This window comes from Erythrolamprus reginae, chromosome 9 (genome assembly GCF_031021105.1).
Source record: "Erythrolamprus reginae isolate rEryReg1 chromosome 9, rEryReg1.hap1, whole genome shotgun sequence".
In the NCBI taxonomy this organism is placed as follows: domain Eukaryota; kingdom Metazoa; phylum Chordata; class Lepidosauria; order Squamata; family Dipsadidae; genus Erythrolamprus; species Erythrolamprus reginae.
The window spans coordinates 30,012,879-30,032,470 of record NC_091958.1 but is presented as its reverse complement, the minus strand read 5'-3'; the positions used below and the strand labels follow the sequence as shown (position 1 = coordinate 30,032,470).

General features: G+C 46.3%; 1 protein-coding gene across 3 annotated transcripts in view; it reads left to right on the top strand.

Moving 5' to 3' along the window:
* Positions 1-5,533: 5,533 nt before the first annotated feature.
* CCDC102A (coiled-coil domain containing 102A) overlaps positions 5,534-19,592 on the top strand; it is a 60,947-nt gene continuing 46,888 nt past the window's right edge. For all 3 annotated transcript variants that reach the window (XM_070760744.1, XM_070760743.1, XM_070760745.1), the window contains exon 1: positions 5,534-6,218. In XM_070760744.1, coding sequence (XP_070616845.1) covers positions 5,616-6,218 — 603 coding nt within the window. In that variant the 5' untranslated portion in view covers positions 5,534-5,615. The remainder of the gene's footprint in view (positions 6,219-19,592) is intronic.

The following is a 19,592-nucleotide window of genomic DNA, read 5'->3' as shown; positions in this document are numbered from 1 at the left end:
AATCAATCAACCAGTTTACAACGCGACTTCGAACGGTACTTGCTCAATGCAAGTTTAAAGACCCGGAAGCTCGCCTCACCGATGCCCTGGTTTTCGGCATGAAAAGCGCCACGGTGAGAAACAAACTCCTCACCGAAGAAGAGCCGACTCTACAAACCGTGATTAAACTAGCGCAAACCGCAGAAGCCGCCGACGCAGCAGCTAGAAAATTAAAAGAACACGGAAGGCGAGAACTCATCGCCAAGATTGACTCCGCGTCTCCCCGCGCCGTGGAATCAGACGACCCCAGCCAACCAGCTCACAACGGGGACAACTGTTTCCTGGTACAAGACCAGCCGAGACACCACAGAGCTACTCACCCAGCCCCCTGCGCGGGCTGCCGGGGAAACCACCAGCGCCATCGATGCCCTTTCCGAGACGCCACATGCCGCCGCTGCAACCGTCGAGGCCACATCGCCATCGCATGCAGAGCAACGGCACCAGAGGAGACATTCGCCACACCGCAATACCAACGACCACAAAACCAGACCCCCCAACCGCGAGAAAATAGACCGCTCCGCTATTCGGGTCAAAGGAACTACTCAACCGCTAACCGCGACTACTATAGAGGTAACACTCAATTTTCCGTGAATAACACGGCAACAAAGAACGGGGCCAAAATTGTTATCTCACTGTTACTAAATAACCAACCATGCTCGATGGAGCTTGATACTGGGTCTAGGTATACCATTATGCCTTGGGAGAAGTTTAAACTGTATATGCCTAATATGTCTAAATCTGACCTAAAACAAACCTCTTTAGTGATCAGAGATTTTCAAGGGGGGGTAATCTCGGTCCTGGGAACAGCAAATGTACCTATTGTATTCAAGAATGTCAAATGTACCCTACCCATGCTTATTGTAACGGGGGCTAAGCACTCTCTCTTGGGTTTGGCTTGGATGGAACCTTTGGGGATTGAAATTTCGGGTGTGTGTAATGTAAACTGTGATAATATGCCTAACTTTGTGCAAGAGTTCCCTGAGGTGTTCAGCCCCACCTTAGGTTCGTATAAGGGGCCCCCTATATCATTTTCTATTGACCCCAAGGTCCCACCAGTCAGGCTAAAACCTCGCAGGGTCCCCCTTCCGCTTCTCCCCAAACTAGACCTGCAGCTTGATAAACTTATAAGCCAAGGTATTTTGGTCCCTGTGGAACAAGGGCCATGGGAAACTCCCATAGTTACGCCTATGAAGCCAGATGGTTCTCTAAGGGTCTGCGCTGACTATAAATCTACCCTTAATAAGGCCCTCCAACACCACCCCTACCCCATCCCGGTGGTACAACAACTCCTTCACTCCCTGGGGGAAGGGAAAAGGTTTGCAAAGATCGACCTCGCGCAAGCTTACCAGCAACTCCCGGTCGATGAACAAACAGCAAACGCACAAACAATTGTAACGCACAGGGGGGCTTTCAAATGCACGAGGTTACAGTTTGGGGTAAGCATAGCCCCAGGAATATTCCAGAGCATTATGGAACGCCTATTGTCAGGGGTAAATGGGGCCATTCCATATTTTGATGACATCTTAATTGCAGGGGAAAACCAGGAACAAGTAAACAAAAGAATAAGGGAAGTACTTAAGAGGTTACAGGACAAAGGCTTAAGAATCAAGCCTGACAAATGTGTCTGGGGAACCAACAGTATAGAATTCCTAGGATATAAAGTAGACAAAGAAGGTATCCACCCCACAACAGAGAAGCTGAGAGCCATTAGGGAAGCCCCAGAGCCACGAGATAAGAATGAGCTGCAGGCATTTTTAGGCCTTCTTAATTTTTATTCCGTTTTTTTAAAGCAGAAGGCAACAGTAGCAGAGCCTCTACATCGTTTACTCCAGAAGGAAGCCCGCTGGACCTGGGGGGAAACTGAACGTGAACCTTTTTTCCAAATAAAGCAATTATTAACTTCTAAAAGTGTAGTAGTCCAATATAGTGCTTCGCTACCCATTAGGCTCACGTGCGACGCTTCACCGTACGGCATAGGAGGAGTCCTAGCTCACGTTCTGCCTAATAAGACAGAGGCCCCAATAGCATTTTTCTCAAGAACCATGACCAGCACAGAGAGGAATTATAGCCAGTTAGACAAGGAGGCTCTAGCTTTAGTGGCAGGGGTAAAGAAATTTCACAATTACATTTTTGGTAGAAGTTTCGAATTAGTCACTGACCACAAGCCTTTACTAGGTCTGCTAGCCCCCAACAAGCCCACTCCGCCTTTTATGTCTCCAAGACTGATCAGATGGGCTCTTTTCCTCTCAGGGTACCAGTATGATCTCACCCACAAGGGGGGGAAGGAAATCAATCACGCAGACGGCCTCAGCAGGTGCCCCATAACAGACTTAGTGGAGGACCCTGCTCCTTCCACAGATGTACTAATGATAGAACTCGAGGATAACCCACTAACCACGGCCAAAGAGGTAGCTGCACACACGCAGCAAGATCAAATCCTTAAACAAGTGGTAAACTGTGTACTTAAGGGGTGGCAAAATGATGCTGTGAAACCTGAATTGTGTGACTTCAAAACCAAAAGACTTGAGTTATCTTATGTAAAGGGTTGTCTGCTGTGGGGAGATAGAGTGATCATCCCCAAAAGCCTAAGGGAAAAGGTACTCAAAATGTTACATGTGGGCCATCCTGGGATTGTCAGGATGAAGAGCCTAGCAAGAGGGCATTTATGGTGGCCAGGGCTGGATGCTGATATTGAGAGCTGGGTTTCGAAGTGTGAACCATGCCAAGAGTCACGGCCTAATCCCCCCAAAACAACCCCGGCTGAGTGGGAGCAGCCTGCTGGTCCTTGGTCCAGAATCCACATTGACTTTGCTGGTCCAGTGGGGTCCCAGTATTTCTTAATAGTGGTTGATGCGTTCTCCAAATGGGTGGAAATAATAGCAATGAATAACATAACCACAAGTGCCACCATCAAGGTATTGAGTAGACTGTTTGCCTCCCATGGTTGCCCAGATATCTTAGTGTCTGACAATGGGCCACAGCTAACAGCCAGGCAATTCGAATTGTTCCTAGATGGCCTAGGGGTCAGGCATGCCCTAATCTCGCCTTACTCGCCTTGGGCTAATGGATTGGCAGAACGTTACGTTCGTGTGGCAAAGGAGGCATTGCGCAGGTCAGGCCCTGGGGATGTACAACAAAACTTGGACCAATTCTTACTCACCCAACACATCACCCCTAACTCGCACACACATGTAAGCCCTGCAGAATTATTAATGGGGAGGAAATTAAGGTCACCACTAGATAGGTTGAACCCAAGGTTCTGTGTTAACAATAACCAAATATGTATAAAACCTGAAAGAGAAATGTATTTGGGACAAAATGTATATGTAAAAAGTTTTGATGGAAATGTAAACTGGATGAAAGGAATTGTTGTTAGGCAAAATGCACCAAAGACTTATATTGTAAAACTAGAGGATGGTCGTTTGTGGAAACGACACATAGACCACATTCGGAAGCGAACAGAAAACCAATTGCCACAAACCGCTGACATGGACTCTCCCCCTTCAACAGACTTTAACACATTGCCCGAACTAAGAAACACGCAAAGAGACTTATCGGGCCAAGGGGAGTCATCCAGCGACGCCGAGCCATCCTCCTCCTCTGAAGCCTTCGTTGGGCCCGCCAGGCCAAGTCCGCCGCGCAGGGAAAACAGCGGCGAGCCATCCTCCACTGTCGGTGTCGAAGGAGAAATTGAACTGCGCAGGTCAGAGCGAGCTTCACGGAGGCCCCATCGATTGGACGACTTTGTCACATGGCTTTCGTGATGGATGTGTCCAACTATGAGGGGAGGGGTGTTGTATCCTGAAATGGCTACCTTGTATTTCCTGTAAATAGTTTGTTCCGTCTTCCAGCGGTGTCTGAGTCGAAGCAGGAAGTCGCTCCTGATTGGCTCAGACGCGGCTGGCTCTTGCTTTGGCGGGAGCCGCAAATGTATAAAAGAAGCGGCTTTTCCAAGCAGAGCCAGTCGGTACTCGCTGAATTGTCACTTTGCCTTGCTGAGCTGTCACTTGTTCTCTGAGCTGAATAAAAGTACCGATTTGCTTGAACCCTGTCTCTGGGTCTACTTCACTTGCTGTTTGTTGAAATTCCACCTTGGTTATGTGTCCTTCTTTCCAGTTTTTGTATTTGGCTTTTTTTTCTTTCAGGTTGTCTATGAGGTCTGTGTTTAGCCATGCTGGTTTCTTTTTAGTTTTCCCGATTTTCTTTTTCATAGGGATATTGCCAACCCAACAGTTATGGACAAAGTCCTAACACCGGACAACAATTAGAGTGGGCTCGTGTAAGGTCTCCTGCCTTAGGCAGTGGTTTGAACTAGAAGACCTCCACAGCCCTTTCCAGCTGCTATGTTCTCTGAAGATTGTAGGCATTGCCTCCATATGTGGAAGATGGAGGAAGCTTTTGCTGCATCTCTTCCAATCAATTACAAAACATCAATTTTGGTGGTGGGGGGGGTATGTCCACCTTCTGGAGATGTGGGCAGGTGTAGAAAATTGTGAAATCTCCCCCCCCCCCAAAAAAATGTTAACTTTTTGGGTGGAGACTCTGCTCTGATCCATGGCTTGCAATCTCTTTTATCCCTGCATTTTTTCCCCCGTTTATATGAAGCTGTATACAATTATTGTCTCTCTTGTTTTGTTCTTCTCTTAGATTTTTTTTAAAAAACCCTCTACTTCTGAGAATCTTTTTCCTACAGTTTCTGGGCATAGGGCCAAGTTGAATGGAAAAATGGCATGAAGTCATTTTATATTCGGCAATGGCTGTTTATTTTATTATTTAGATTTGTATGCCGCCCCTCTCCGCGAACTCGGGGTGGCTCATTCCGCCGCTTACCAGCTCATTCACCAGGGTGTGTTGCCAAACCAGACAAGAATGCTGCTGGCATTCATTGAAGGAAGAGGAAGAATTGATCAGCTTTCCATTTTGGGGAGAAGCCTTTCTCAGGTCCCTTGGGAGTTCTGGGAAGTTGAGTGAATGCAAGACAGACCACTAGATAGTGAGGATTGAGGGATGGGTAGCCATCTTCGTATTCCTGGACCACAAATCCCAGCAGGCTCAGCTGGCTGGCCCACAGGGAGGGATGCTGAGAGCTGAGGTTGAACAACAACATCTGTGGGCCTTCACAATTCTTATCCCCAGTTTCCATTGACTACCAGATGTTGGATGCACAATGCAGTTCTCAAACGTTACTCACTAAATGTCTCTCAAGAAAGTCCAAATGAAAACTCCCAATGTTGTGGCTTGCAGGATAATTCACATTTTCTTCCTCTCTTTATTTTCAGGTAGCCTTCTGGATTCTCCAGTTGCCATGATCAACTCTGATCGGTATGAGGTCGAGTGCTGGAAGGAAGCCCAGAGCACGAGGCCATCCTGAGACATCCAGAAAGGGTCGCCATCCTTGAAATCTCCTGAAATCTTCTAACGTCTCCTTGGGTCTGCTGCTCCCCTCCAAGGGAATTCTGGAAAGAAGGCCACAAGGCCTCTGACGCGTGAGGAGTCTCCCTGGCGAGCAGAACCACGGGGGTCCTAGTGGCAGCGCCCACCTGTTGGCAGGAGATGTTTCCTCCACCCGTAGCGAAATGAGCCACGGCCTCAATTCTCCCCTGGCTGATTCTCCTCGGCTCTCCAAGAGGAGCTTGCTCAGCATCCTCGGGAGCCTGCAGCCTGAAAGGATGAGCTTGTCGGACTCCATGTCTCCCACCCCAAAGAGTGGCACGCCTTCCCCTGGCCCGCCACAGCTCTCCCTGTTGAACTCCACCTGCCACGACAGCGACTGGGAGAGCCGGGAAGAGTTACGCCTGCGAGAGCTGGAAGAAGCCCGGGCCCGAGCCGCCCAGATGGAGAAAACCATGCGTTGGTGGTCCGACTGTACCGCCAACTGGCGGGAGAAGTGGAGCAAGGTCCGCACGGAGCGTAACAAGGCCCGGGAGGAGGTGCGCCACCTGCGCCAGAAGCTGGAGACCCTGAGCAAGGAGCTGACCAGCCTAAAGCGGGAGAAGCAGGAGGCCCTCAACGAGAACCAGCAGCTGGGCAAGGAGGTTGCCCGCCTGAAAGGGGAAGAGAAGGAGGAAGAGAAGGAGAAAGAGACAGACAACCGCATCGTCTCCGAGAAGGAGAGCCAGGCCTCCCCCGAACAGGAGCCGGTGCGAGACGTGGGCTCCGAGAAGGAGGTGAAAAATAAGGTGAGGGAGGGGGGAAGGCGAAGCCACAATCTTTTTTTTTTTTAGAAACATGGACACGCGGGTTTTGCAGTCTCCCACCTGTAACACTGACCTCCCCTCCCCAAAGGTTGGTTGCTCATTCATTCATTCATTCATCCACTGATTGGATTTCTATGCTGCCCCTCTCCAAACACTTGGGGCAGCTTACAACACGTAAAAACCAGTAAATTACAATAGCATTAATCCAATTAAATTTATTAAATAGCTATCTAAAATCCCAAATATTAAAATCAATCACATCCATTCGTACAACAATCATACAATCGTTTGTTGGCCAGGGGCCAAGATCTAGTCTGCCCAAGCCTGATGACATATATGAGTCTTAAGACTCTTATGAAAAGCGAGGAGGGTGGGGACAGTATGGATCTCCAGGGGGAGCCGATTCCAGAGGGCTAGGGCCCCCATAAGGAAGGCTCTTCCCAAACGACATTGTCTAGTTCAGTGTTTCCCAACCTTGGTAACTTGAAGATATTTGGACTCAACTCCCAGAATTCTCCAGCCAGCGAATGCTGGCTGGGGAATGCTGGGAGTTGAAGTCCAGATATCTTCAAGTTGCCAAGGTTGGGAAACACTGATCTAAAAGACCCATTTAAAAAGGGTTGTTGTTTTTTCTCCAGGAGGCAAGGGGACGTTCTTATTTTTTCGTTTCACTTCTCATCCAAGAGGCTTCTTCAACTCTGACTGGATATAGGGGAATGGGAGGATTTGCATTCAATTCAATTCGATTTATCGATTTATAAACCGCCCGTTTCCAGAATGGACTCTGGGTGGCGTACAGCAATGAAAACAGCATACAATGAATAAAACCCCCAAATTAAAAATATTCATCCATCAATCATTCATCACTTCCAGACAGAGTTGTATGTTGTGGCTCAACAGGCCCAGGCCTGGCGGTAAAGCCATGTTTTTAAAGGCCTTTCAGAAGGCCAGGGGAGTGGGGGCAGTGCGAATCCCTGGGGGGGGGAGTTAGTTCCAGAGAGCTGGAGCCGCCACAGAGAAGGCTCTCACCTGCAGTCCATTTGGCCGACGGGACCTGGAGGAGGCCAACTCTGATCAGTCGCTGGGACGTGTGAGGCAGGAAATGGTCCCGTAACTCCTTGCAGACCATTTGCTGCTCATCCATGTGTGGATGTGACTGAGTGAATTGACTGCTTTTTAATGTAGTGGGATTTTATCTGATAGTTTTAACAAATTAGATTTGTATACATATTGTTTTGTTTTTATCCTGTCAGCCGCCCCACAGCATACAAGTCAAATAAATAAATAAATAAATTTGCATCCTTTTAGAGCAGGGGTGAGCAAAGTTGGCTCTTCTATGACTTGTGGACTTCAACTCCAAGAATTCCTGAGCCAATCATGCTAGCTCAGGAATTCTGGGAGTTGAAGTCCACATGTCATAGAAGAGCCAACTTTGCCTACCTTGTTTTAGAGGGTCGTTAAAGCACTCGGAGTTTTATCTGTGTCCCCAGGGTCACTCGTGTGGTGCAAATTTTATTTTATTTTATTTATTTAATTCATTTATTTATTTGTTTGTCAAATGTGTGCAAGATAGCATATGTAGGTATAAACATAAACTTAAGCAAAGTAAGTGCAGACAAACGAGGGCAAAAGGACAGGAAGACAGGCAGGGCAGCCACCAGGGTCTGCAATTTTTCCTGGCTGGAAATCCATTCCTACTCCCACGCCATCCAAATTGTACAGCTAAAAGTCTGCAGAGATTCTCAGTCATCCAGGACAGGTTTCCTTTTTTAAAATTTATTTTTTACCTCCATATTCATACATATATCGATGTGTATACAGTGATCCCTCGTTTTTTGCGGGGGATGCATTCCAAGACCATCCATGAAAATCGAATTAATGTGAAGTAGAGGAAATATATTTTTTTATGTATTTAATGAGTATTTGGACTTTTAAAACCCACCCTTTGCATTAAACAGTCATTCTGTAATGTTTCTCAGCTGGAACTACATGTGATATCCTACCGGTTTCTTTAATAGAGTACAGTAGTACTGTAGAGGAATTTTATGAATTTTTAAGGCTTTAAAATTTTTAATGGATTTAATGGATTTAAGCCCCTTTTGAAAACCCCTGAAGTAGCGAATACGCGAAAGATGAACCGCGAAGTAGCAAGGGATTATTGTACCTTAACAACATATCCTTAACATACATAGTTATATGATTCTAACTGATCTCTTTTATTTTCCCATCAGCACCTCTGTCATATTCATAGATTATCAGTCTGTGTCCGTGTTTATCCTTCTCCATCTCTCCCATCTATTTTCCTTCCCTTCTGTCCGTCCTTCCTTCCTTCCTCTCTGCCTTTCTCCAACTACTCCCTCTCTCTCTCTCTCTTAACCGGCCCTGAAGGGATTTCAGATCTAATAAATTTTATGTTAAACAAACTGATAATATATCCCTAAATATATTCTTTGGGTGTCTCTTCTCTTTTAGTATTTTTATAATATTTATAGCCATTATCCTTTTGTCCCATGAGAATCTCTGCAGACTTTTAGCTCTACAATTTAGGATGGACACCAGTGAAGGCTCTCTCCATTAGTGGTGCACTCGATGCACCGCTCCGCGTCTCCAGCGGATGGGCAGGCCCAAGTGAGATTGTGCTTCTGCACATGCGGAGGGAACAAACTCTGGGGAGGGGATGCGTGCACTGGCAAGATTTTGGCAGTTTTTTTGCTTCTGTGCAAGCACAAAAGCAAAAATCCCCGGAAATTGCTGAAATCTCGCACAGCCGTACGTCCTCTCAGAAGATTTTGCTTCCTGCACATGTGCAGGAGCAAAGTCTTGCTCTTATGCGTGTGCCCACCCACCACCCGAAGCTGCGTGCACACCACCCTTTTCCCTCCTGGAACGCCACCCACCCCAACCCCGTTAAGGTAGGATGGATGGCCCCCCTTGGAGTGTTGGGGGAGTCGGGAGGGGTTACCAGAGGGGAAACTGCAGACTCCAGGAAGTGGGAGCACCACTCGGGTGACCCTTGGGGACTCTGATACGCCTCCGAGGGCTTCAACTGACCTGTAAAAGGACACAAAGAACCAGCAGTCTGCAAGGAGTATAAACCCTTCCCCCTGATCCCGCCAGAGCTGAAGAAGCCTCTTGGTCTAGAAGCGAAATCTCTTCAGAAGAAAAAACAAGAAAGTCCAGTTGCCTCTTGAAAAATGCCCCTTTGGGACCACCCTGTCCCAGAGGGCTGAGACTCTCTTACAGCTTGAGTCACGAACAATCCCCGGACCCCACACGGGGGGAGCTCGAACTAGCTGCTCTGTTGTTCTCTTCCTATAACACAGGTAGTTTTCTACACTTACGACCTCTGCATATTCGTCCTCCTGGTCACGTGATCAAAATTCAGACACTTGGCAGCTGCCTCACATTTATGACGGTCGCTGTGTCCCGAGGTCACATGGTCCCTTTTTCCGACGATCTGACAAGCCACTTCAAGGGGGGAGCCAGGTTCACTTAGCAACCAGATCCCCCAACTTCTGACCAGTCAGCCCACAGCCCCTTTATTTCTCCTCCTCCTCCTCAACCCCATTCCCTTCTAGCCCTGATGGTGTTTCCTAGTTTGGCCATGAAACGTCTGCAAGACAACAGCCACCCTCAGGGAGCACCGAGGACTCCACAGTCCTTGTGGCCTTGTGGCCTTGTGGCTAATTTCACAACTGCTGGGAGAAAGGTTGTAAAAATGGAGCAAAACTCATCTATCAATTGTCTCTCTTAGCAGACAATTGGCCTCCATTGTGGTCGTAAGTTTATTTGTTTATTCATTTATTTATTCGACTTCTATGCCGCCCAATCCCGAAGGACTCAGGGTGGTTTACAATAATAATATAAATAGAAATACAAGGTTGAGGGCTGCCTATCGACAGGAAGCAGCAAAAACAGGTTGAGGGCCACAGTCCCTGAGCCAAGGCAACTCGTGGTTCTCCCAGGGCTCAGGATCCAACAGGTGAAACGGACGGTGTTCCTTCTAAAGTGAGGTAGGGAAGTGACAGATGTAGCGCATGATTGGCGCATGGGCCAGGGTTTACGCTTGGCCTCCAGTGACTCCGAGCACCTTTTCATCCCAAACCATTGTGATCAGTGTTGGTCATCTGTGATGTTGTGCCAAAATGTAGCTGGTTTGGTTTTGGCTTGGTGTCATGCCTCAGTTCAGCAATTATGGCTTGTATGGTTTATCATGTGATGTTATACACAAATCCAGCCAAGCGTGGCTTATTCAGCAAAACACGACCAAAATGCAACGGTTTACAGTACTATAGTGCAGATTATGAATCAAGCCATTATTTCTCTAAGATGCATTTGATTCCTTTCTTTAAATTTCATTATGGAGCAACCCCAGAAAAACATTCCCCCCACAAAAAAATATTAGAGAGCAGGGGTGTCCAACCTTGGAAAATTTGAAGAGTGGTGGTGGACTTCAACTCTTAAAATTCCCTAGCCAAGTCATAAGTCGAGCTAATGCTACTGACCATTAATAAAACCAGATGGATTCCAAATCTTAACATTAAGCTTTTGTGTTGTGTGAATGCTAGTTTTCAGGGCCCTGGTTAAGCCTTTTGTGCAAACCAACCTCTATTGGCCATGTAGTTTTGCTGCTTATTTGTAAAGCCTGAGCTCTCACCTTCTGCACTTCACCTACTATTCCCCTTTGGTTTGATTTCCTGGGATAAAAGCAGCCAAAGAGAAGATGCTTTTGATTGTGAAAACATCTTAGGGAGCTCTGAAAATGTGGTGTTTTCACAAAATTGAAATGGTTTTACACACTCTCCTCTCTCTTCCTCTCCCTCTCCCCCTCCCTCTCTCTCTCATCTGAGATACAACATTTCTATGAACCTCAGAATCCTGCCATAGATTTATCCTGGTCCTGGATCTCTTTGGTGCTGATTTTCTGTTCGTTTTCTAAAACGGAGGAAGGAAATATAAATGCTTGAAAGAGCCATGAGGCTTATTACAATGCAACAGACACATTCGGCTGAGATTGTCTCTGGGATGGGCAGCGTGCCAGCCAGCAATGAAACATTTTTTTCTGGGTGAAAGAGAATTGTTGGCTCTCATAAAAGCAGCTGGTGTACATCAAAAGGAAACTGCTGGGCTCAAAGGCAGAGGCTGATGTGAATGGATTGCTAAGATGAGCGTGTTTACATTTAGAGAATATAGATAACAAAGAATTAATTGTCCTCGAAGTAGCTACAGTTTGAAAAATTCCTCCTGTTCCCATACTAAGGAAGGATGCAAAGGTTTTGCAGGGATTTGGCTCACTGAGTTCAGTTTAAGTGGGCAGAGGGATGCCATCGTGTTGGAATGGCTGGCTCATTCATCTTCATTGGCTGTCAGATTTACACAAAAGATCACCTGAGTGTAATCTGGCAGATGATTCTGGATCACTGACCTGATCCTGGTGGTCCTCCGTACAATAGAATGGAACATTGGCAATGGAGCTCTCAACATGGAACATTCTACCTTTGAAGAATGTTAAAAAACTCCAGTCATGGGCCTTCCGAGATGCGCCCATCTCTCTCCAGCACTCCACGAGCTGCATTGGCTGCCGATTGGTCTCCAAACGCAATTCAGTGTTGGTTATGACCTATAAAGCCCTACATGGCATCAGACCAGAATACCTACAAGACCGCCTTCTGCTTCATGTATTCCAGCAGCCGGTCAGGTCCCACAGAGTCGGCCTTCTCAGGGTCCTGTCAGCTAGACAATGTTGCCTGGCAGGGCCAAGGAGAAGAGCCTTCTCTGTGGTGGCCCCTGTTAGAATGAGAAAGATCCTACCAGGCAGAGTGCTCAGCCTGTTAGGACTGAGGTAAGACCTTCCGGAGGCAGATGGCTATTAAAGTACAAACAAGCATGTTCGAATGAACCAAACTTTTATTATAAAAAGTAGAAAAATAAAGTTTGCCTTAAGAGGCTTAAAATGAACGTCTACATCTCTAGAAGACTAAGACCGTAATGTCCGCTTAATAGCTTCTCTTCCTGCAAGGAGGAGGAAGTGAGCAAAGCAGTTACATCATAGAGAGGGAGGAGCTACATTAATAAACAGAGTTAACTAACTACTGAAAGTTTCTTAATGTCTTTGGAGGCTGTCAACCCCAGCGTGACACCCCTTCTTTGGCAGTCATCATAGACATAAGGGACATCAAGACATCAAGGCATCAATTCACTTAAGGCACATTTCGTTGGAGAGGTATTCATGTTAATCAACTGGCAATGGCTTATTCAGCAAGTCAGCGATCTGGTCAGTAGTAGACACATACTGGATTTTCACGAATCCTGCTTTCACACACTCTCTGGTATTTCTATACCGGATGTCAATGTGCCGTGAACGAGCTTCAACACATTCAGCTTCAGCAATATATGTGACTGAAATATTATCCTCCATGATAACAATTGGTTTCTTTGGACATTCCCAAATACTATCAATGAGAGCAGAAACACAGGTTAATGCATTACAACAATCAGAAACACATGCATATTCAGCCTCAGTGGAAGAGCAAGAAATAAACTTCTGTTTCCTAACTTTCCAAAAGATAGGACAACCATTTAAGAACAGTATGTAACCAGAAGTACTTTTTCGTGTTTCTACATCACCTGCCCAGTCAGCATCTGCATAACAAATCACTTCAGGGTACTTATCATGTTTCGGCTCAAGGAACAACTTCTTGTCCTTAGTAAGCTTCATGTATCTCAACAGTCTCTTTATGCAAGACCAGTGGAACGTGGTTGCTTTTCCAATGTATCTGGACAGTAGATTCACACTCAGTGAGATGTCAGGTCTTGTCCAACTGCTGATGTACAATAGCGATCCAATCACTGACCGATACAGCGTTTGGTTGTCAAATTCAGGATGTTCTTCTCGGGTTAACCTGTAAAAATCAGTCTGCATAGGGGAACGACAAGTGTTCGCATCAGACATATTACAATTCTGCAAAAGCTGGTCAACCTTACTTTCTTGTGAAAGAGAGAACCCCTTCTCAGTTTTCTCAAACTGAACACCTAGATAATCATTAATATGCCCTAGGCTTTTTAAGGTGAAATGTTTCTCAAGACCCTTAGCAAAAGTTTCACTCATGCTTTCATTTGGACCAATGTAAACAATATCATCAACATAAACAAGAACAATTTCATAAGTCTTACCTTGCCCTTTTGTAAACACGCATTCATCAGAGACGGACTTAATAAAGCCCATTGAATTTAGCTTTTGGGTTAAGAGTCTGTACCACATAAGAGCACTTTGTTTGAGGCCGTATAAAGACTTGCTCAGAGTCCAGACATCACCTTCTCGGTCCTGGAATCCGGGAGCACCCTTGACGTAGATCTCTTCATTCAGATCAGCGTTCAAATAGGCAGTCTCTACATTGAACTGAAAAACCTCTAAGTTCAAAGCAGTAGCAGTGATCAGAGCAATCTTGACACTCTCATTTCTGACTGTGGTGAAAATGTGTCAGTGTAGTCATCTGGATAAATTTGTGAGAATCCTTGAGCTACAAGTCTAGCTTTGTAAAGCTTTTCTTCATTAGGTTTTTGTTGACCTTATACACCCAGCGTGACTTTCTTGTTTTTAGGAGGCTCCACCTGTTGGAACACTTTCAGTTTCTTTAAACAGTCCAGCTCATGTTCCATAGCCTCATACCATTTTTCTTGTTCAGATTCAGGCAAAAGTTTGATCTGGTAAAAATGATCAGGTGGAAGTGTAAGATTATTACACAAGAAAGGAAAAGGAGATTGAGATACTTGCTGTGCAAATCTCTTTGGAGGAGTTCCTTTGGTGGTTCTCTTTGAACGCCTGGGAACGCTGGTCCATCCTTCATCATCATCTCCGCCTTCAAGTTCATCGTCAGGGATTTCCTCTGCGACTGTCGAAGGCTGTTCATCATCTGGAACATCAGGAACATCTGGAACAGCTGCCTGAGCATCAGGTTTTGCCATACCTTCCTTAGGAAAATAAACTGAAGTATCATTACTATGTATACTGGACCAATTTGTGTCTTCCTCAAATTTAGCTGAATTAGAAATATATGCTCTATGATGAGAGTCAGCAAATTTGTAGTACTTAGAGTTTTCATCAAAGCCGATGAATCTCAGTCTTTCTGACACAGGACCTCCTTTTCTTCTTTGGTCAAGTGGAATGTTAACAGTGGCATAACAACCAAAAATGTAGATGTTTTGAACATCAGGCTTCTTAGCATGAAGCAAGTAATAAGGAGTCTCTTGTATTGCACTACTCCAAGTTCTGTTAACAATGTAATTAGCATACCTTAATGCTTCGCCCCAGTATGAAAAGTCCAAATCTGCATCCTCAAGGAGACAACGAAACATTGTCTGCAGGACCCCATTACGGCGTTCACAAATACCATTGTGAGCAGGAGTCGCAGGTGATGAGGTCTGCTGGCGGATTCCATTCCTGGCCATCCATCCTTGGAACTGTTGCGACATGAATTCGCCTCCACGGTCACTTTGAATTCGCTTGATCCAGACATCATGTTGGGTAAGTATCTCTGCAGCAAAGTCTTTAAAGACCTCAAACGCCTCAGATTTTTGCTTTAATAGAAAAACATAGCCAAAACGGGAGTAACTGTCAACTACAGTTAAGAAATAGTTACGTTTACCAATTGTAGGCCGAAATGGACCGACAACGTCGCTGTGGACCAATTCAAAAATGCGTGTAGACAAATCGAAGAGCAAACTTAGGTATGGGAGATGTTTTGGACTTGGCTGTATTACAAACTTTACAGTCTAAATGAACTTTGCAAGCCCCATCAATTTTGAAACCATCAACATATTCAGACATCTTTGCTAAAACAGGGTAAGAAGCATGCCCCAAGCGACGGTGCCATCTGTGAATACACCTGGAATGAAAAGATTTGTTTGTTAATACATGTTTAACATTTGTAACAGCATTAGGAACCTCGGAGATTTCATTGGCTTTAGGAGCCTCTGAACCTATAGTTGCACCAGGTTTTCTCTCTGGACCTGTGCTTTCGCCCACTGGAACTTTTATACTTACACCACCTTTAGTTGGAGGTTTAGGTTTTAAATAAAAAACACCTCTGATGGGAATGGCAGTAGCAAGAATCTTGCCATCCTTGGTAATGTAAGTCTCTGTGAGTTCATGGGTTACTACAGTCCCTAATTCTTCTCTCAGGCGATACACGCTAAGAATGTTGTTCTTGGCAGTTGGAACGTAGAAAACACTTGAGATATGGCAGTCCAGTTCTTTGACGTAGACTTTTCCTTCTCCTTCCACTTTGGAGAGATTCTCTGCAAATCCAAACACCTCTTTGACATCTGTCTGGTGTAGCTCAGTGAAGGATTCCTTCCGGTATGCGAAGTGCACGGCCGCTCCGCTGTCTAGGGTCCATAATTGACGTATGTCGTAGAGTGGACTCTTGTCAGGAACAGCTTTGAGGAGGAGAGTGCTAACATAAGCAGTTTTCTCACCTTTGGAGTCTTTGGGAGTTGTCTTTGCAGTCCCAGAACTCTTTCCTCGGGATCCTGTCTTCTGTGCCCCCTTTGGTTGAGTTGGATATGTGGGAGGATCAGATTCGCCAGATTGAACACTTTGCAAATCAGCAGACTTACGAGTGTCATCCTTCTTAGGTTGTTTCTGGCGTGAATATCTCGGTGTACTGGTTTTCTGTTGACCGCTCTTGGCCAAGCTAGGTTTGTGCATTGCTGACATTGGCCTAAAGTTAGTGTGCAGCAACTCTTCTTCTTCAGTTAGCATGTTACAGAGTCTCTGTGTTGTTTTCTGGGCCAATGGGTACATATTAAACTTGTAAATGGCTTCCCTCCATTTGGGGCCAAGGGAATTTACAATAGCAGCATTGACTTGGGTATTGTCCATGTGATATCCTCTCTCCTCCAAATCTCTATGCATTGATAGCATCTTGGATAAGTGTGGAGCAAGTTCATTCCCAGTAGGAAGTTTAATATTATGAAACTTAGATAGCAGAATGAAGTTGCCTTCATCTGAGATTGGCCTAAACATGCCATCTAGTGACTCTAACAGCTCAGCAGAAGTAATGTCAGGTGTATACCTGATTGATAATTGTGAGTCTATGCTCATAAGAATAAGAAGTTTTGCTTTTATGTCAGCTTCTCTTTCTTCTTCAGTCCAGCGCCTTACTGGGGGATTCAGAGCAATCTGATCAATTTGATGAGCCAGTAGGTGCAAATTAATCCTGTGAAGCCACATCTTATAGTTCTGCCCATTTGGTTTCAACACGAACTCACCTTTCAGTGCTGATGAGGTGATAGTTTGCCTTGTAGATGCAGCCATCTGAGCTGCTTGCAGCTGTTGCGGTTGAGCCACAACACCTGCTGGCAAACCTGGAGGTTGAAGCAGTTGGGGAAGCTGTGTTGGCATCTGTGGAGTTAGGACTGGAGGTCTCTGTGGTGAAGCAGAAGTTCCTGGAATTTGAGAAGCTGGATCCTTTTGCATTTGTGCGGCCTGGAAAGCTTGCGAGAAAGTTGGTTTAGAATCAAAATGATGAAAAAAACCGTTTGTCCCAGCTTCAGGAAGTGGTTTAGCTTTGTGAGCATACCATCCACTAGTGGATGCTGTTGCATAACTTGCTGCGGTGGGTAAGATGCCCCCCCCCCCGTGGCTTGCAACTACAAAAGGGGGATCCCCCCTCCTTTCTCCTGTAATTTCTGTGGGTAATTCACCCCCCTTTTCCTTCTTAGCTTGTAAAGGAAAGGGCTCTATTTGAGACACAGCAGCAGGGTAGAAATGTGAGAGTATGGAGGGGTGACTCTGTTGCGCATGACTGCCTTCGGCTGGATAGGACAAAGACATTCCTTCGTTATCAACTTGTTGGAATTGGGCATGCGTGGTATTTCCCAGAGACACAGACTCCATCTTTTCAGTTATTAACTTTAACTGCAATTTCTTTAATTCTCTTAATTCTTTTCTTGCCTCAGTTGCTTGCATTAAGTAAGTTAAGTAAGATTCTCGCTGCTCAGTATTTTTGACAGTTGGTAAATTATCAAGGTGAATACAGAATGACTCTAAACCCTGAATTTCATTCTCAAGCTTGTCAATGATTTCCTGAATTCTTTCTAGATTCAAGGCGGTCCCCTTAATTCAAGCAGAAGTCAGAGAGACCTGATCATCAGAGTGCTTTGTCTTAGCAGAAGCTTTAAAGAGCAAAGCTGATGACTGGAGACTTTGAGATTGAGAGGGAGTTAGCATTTCTTCCTCCACCTCTTTGTCACTCGGCTGATTTGAAGTACTGTCTATGGGAACCCCAGGAACAGTTTCAACTTCTCCCCCACTCTCAATCAGATAAGAGCCCTTCCGGGTGGAGCTCGATCGCGCTGGAGGTGCGGAAGCCAAGCTCCGGCTCCGTGGCCTTCATTTCACCCTGTAGGACACCGCGTTGCGTTGTGCCGACACCCTGATGGGGTCAGCCTAGGACAGGGGGTCTCCTGGACCCCCCGGTACAGATCGCCGCGACCCCGGGGGTTAGGGACAGTCCCGCAGCTACAGGAATGGAGAGCTGCAACCAGACGGCCGTTTGGGCGCAGCCATAGCGATCGCCGATAGTGGAAGTTAAAAGAAAGATCAAGAAGTCTACAAACCAGCAGATCGGCAGATAAGGGAGATCTACAGCACCACACGGAATCTTTCGGATCGGAGAAATTTTTTTCAGAAAAAGAAGAGATTTCGAAGGCGAACACAGGCAGAGGAAAAATAAACAAACTGTAAGTCATATCCATACGTGGAGGAGAAGCCTAGCCGGAACTACTTGTCTTTGTTAAACTCAATAGTATAATCCTTTTCTTTTACAATTTTTTTTACAATCTTAGGATAGTGTGGTGCCTTTGTTGTTTATTCCTCATTATTGTTTTTCCTTTAAAATCATATTTTTCCCTGACAGTTAAAGACTGATTTGACAGCTACCTGATTAGATAAAGTAAAAATGTCTAAATGAATTGAATATACGACCATATGGATTGAACTGAAATCACCTTTTTATAATGGAATTTTATTGAGATCATAATTGCTTGGAGTAAATTTTGGATGGTATATTTTATTTTTATATTTTTATAATTGTTTTGATTGGATTTTTTTCCCTTTTTCTATGGACTAAGTGGGACTAATTTTCTTTCAACACGAATTTGGAGGCGTAAGGATATCTTTTGTGTTTGTTTCTTCTCTCCTTGTTTTCCTTTTTAAAATCCTTTTTTATACAATAAGAATATACTTATTCTAATTGGATATTATACTGGATATTACATTGGACATTTGCTTGGAATATATATATACAGTGATCCCCGCTCGTTGCGAGGGTTCCGTTCCAGGACCCCCCGCAACGAGCGGGTTTTCGCGAAGTAGCGCTGCGGAAGTAAAAACACCATCTGCGCATGTGCAGATGGTGTTTTTAACTTCCGCAGCGCTAGCGAGGAGCCGAAGATTGGGGGCGGCGCGGCTGTTTTAAAACGTCACCGCCGGCATGGGGGGCTTCCTAGCAGCCCCCCAAACACGGGTTGGGGGTCCAGGGGGTGCTGGCAAGCCCCCCATGCCGGCGGCGACGTTTTAAAACAGCCGCGCCGCCCCCAATCTTCGGCTCCTCGCTAGCGGGCTTTCGAGATGAGTCCTGAAGCGAATTCGCTTCAGGACTCAGCTCGAAAGCGGCGAGAGCTAGCGCCCAGCCCCGTGACATTCGCTTTCCTGCCGCCGGCAGCCGAGTGATCCTGGGCTCCTTCGCAACCTCGGAGAGCTTCCTGGGCATGAAAGCTCACGAAAACCAGGAAGCTCTCTGAGGTTGCGAAGGAGCCCACGATCACTCGGCTGCAAGCGGGAGGAAGGCGAATCCCACGGGGCTGGGCTCGGTTATCCCCTCGGCTCCCCTCCTACCAGCCCCGCCGCGGAAGGCTCCATTCTGTTCCCTGAATGGAGACCGCCGGCCGCTCAATCGGGCCGGCAGGGAACAGAATGGAGCGTTCCGTGGCGGGGCTGCTATGGGGGGGGAGACGAGCCCAGCCCCGTGACATTCGTTTTCCTGCCGCCGGCAGCCGAGTGATCCTGGGCTCCTTCGCAACCTCGGAGAGCTTCCTGGGCATGAAAGCTCACGAAAACCAGGAAGCTCTCTGAGGTTGCGAAGGAGCCCACGATCACTCGGCTGCAAGCGGGAGGAAGGCGAATCCCACGGGGCTGGGCTCGGTTATCCCCTCGGCTCCCCTCCTACCAGCCCCACCGCGGAAGGCTCCATTCTGTTCCCTGAATGGAGACCGCCGGCCGCTCAATCGGGCCGGCAGGGAACAGAATGGAGCGTTCCGCGGCGGGGCTGCTATGGGGGGGGAGACGAGCCC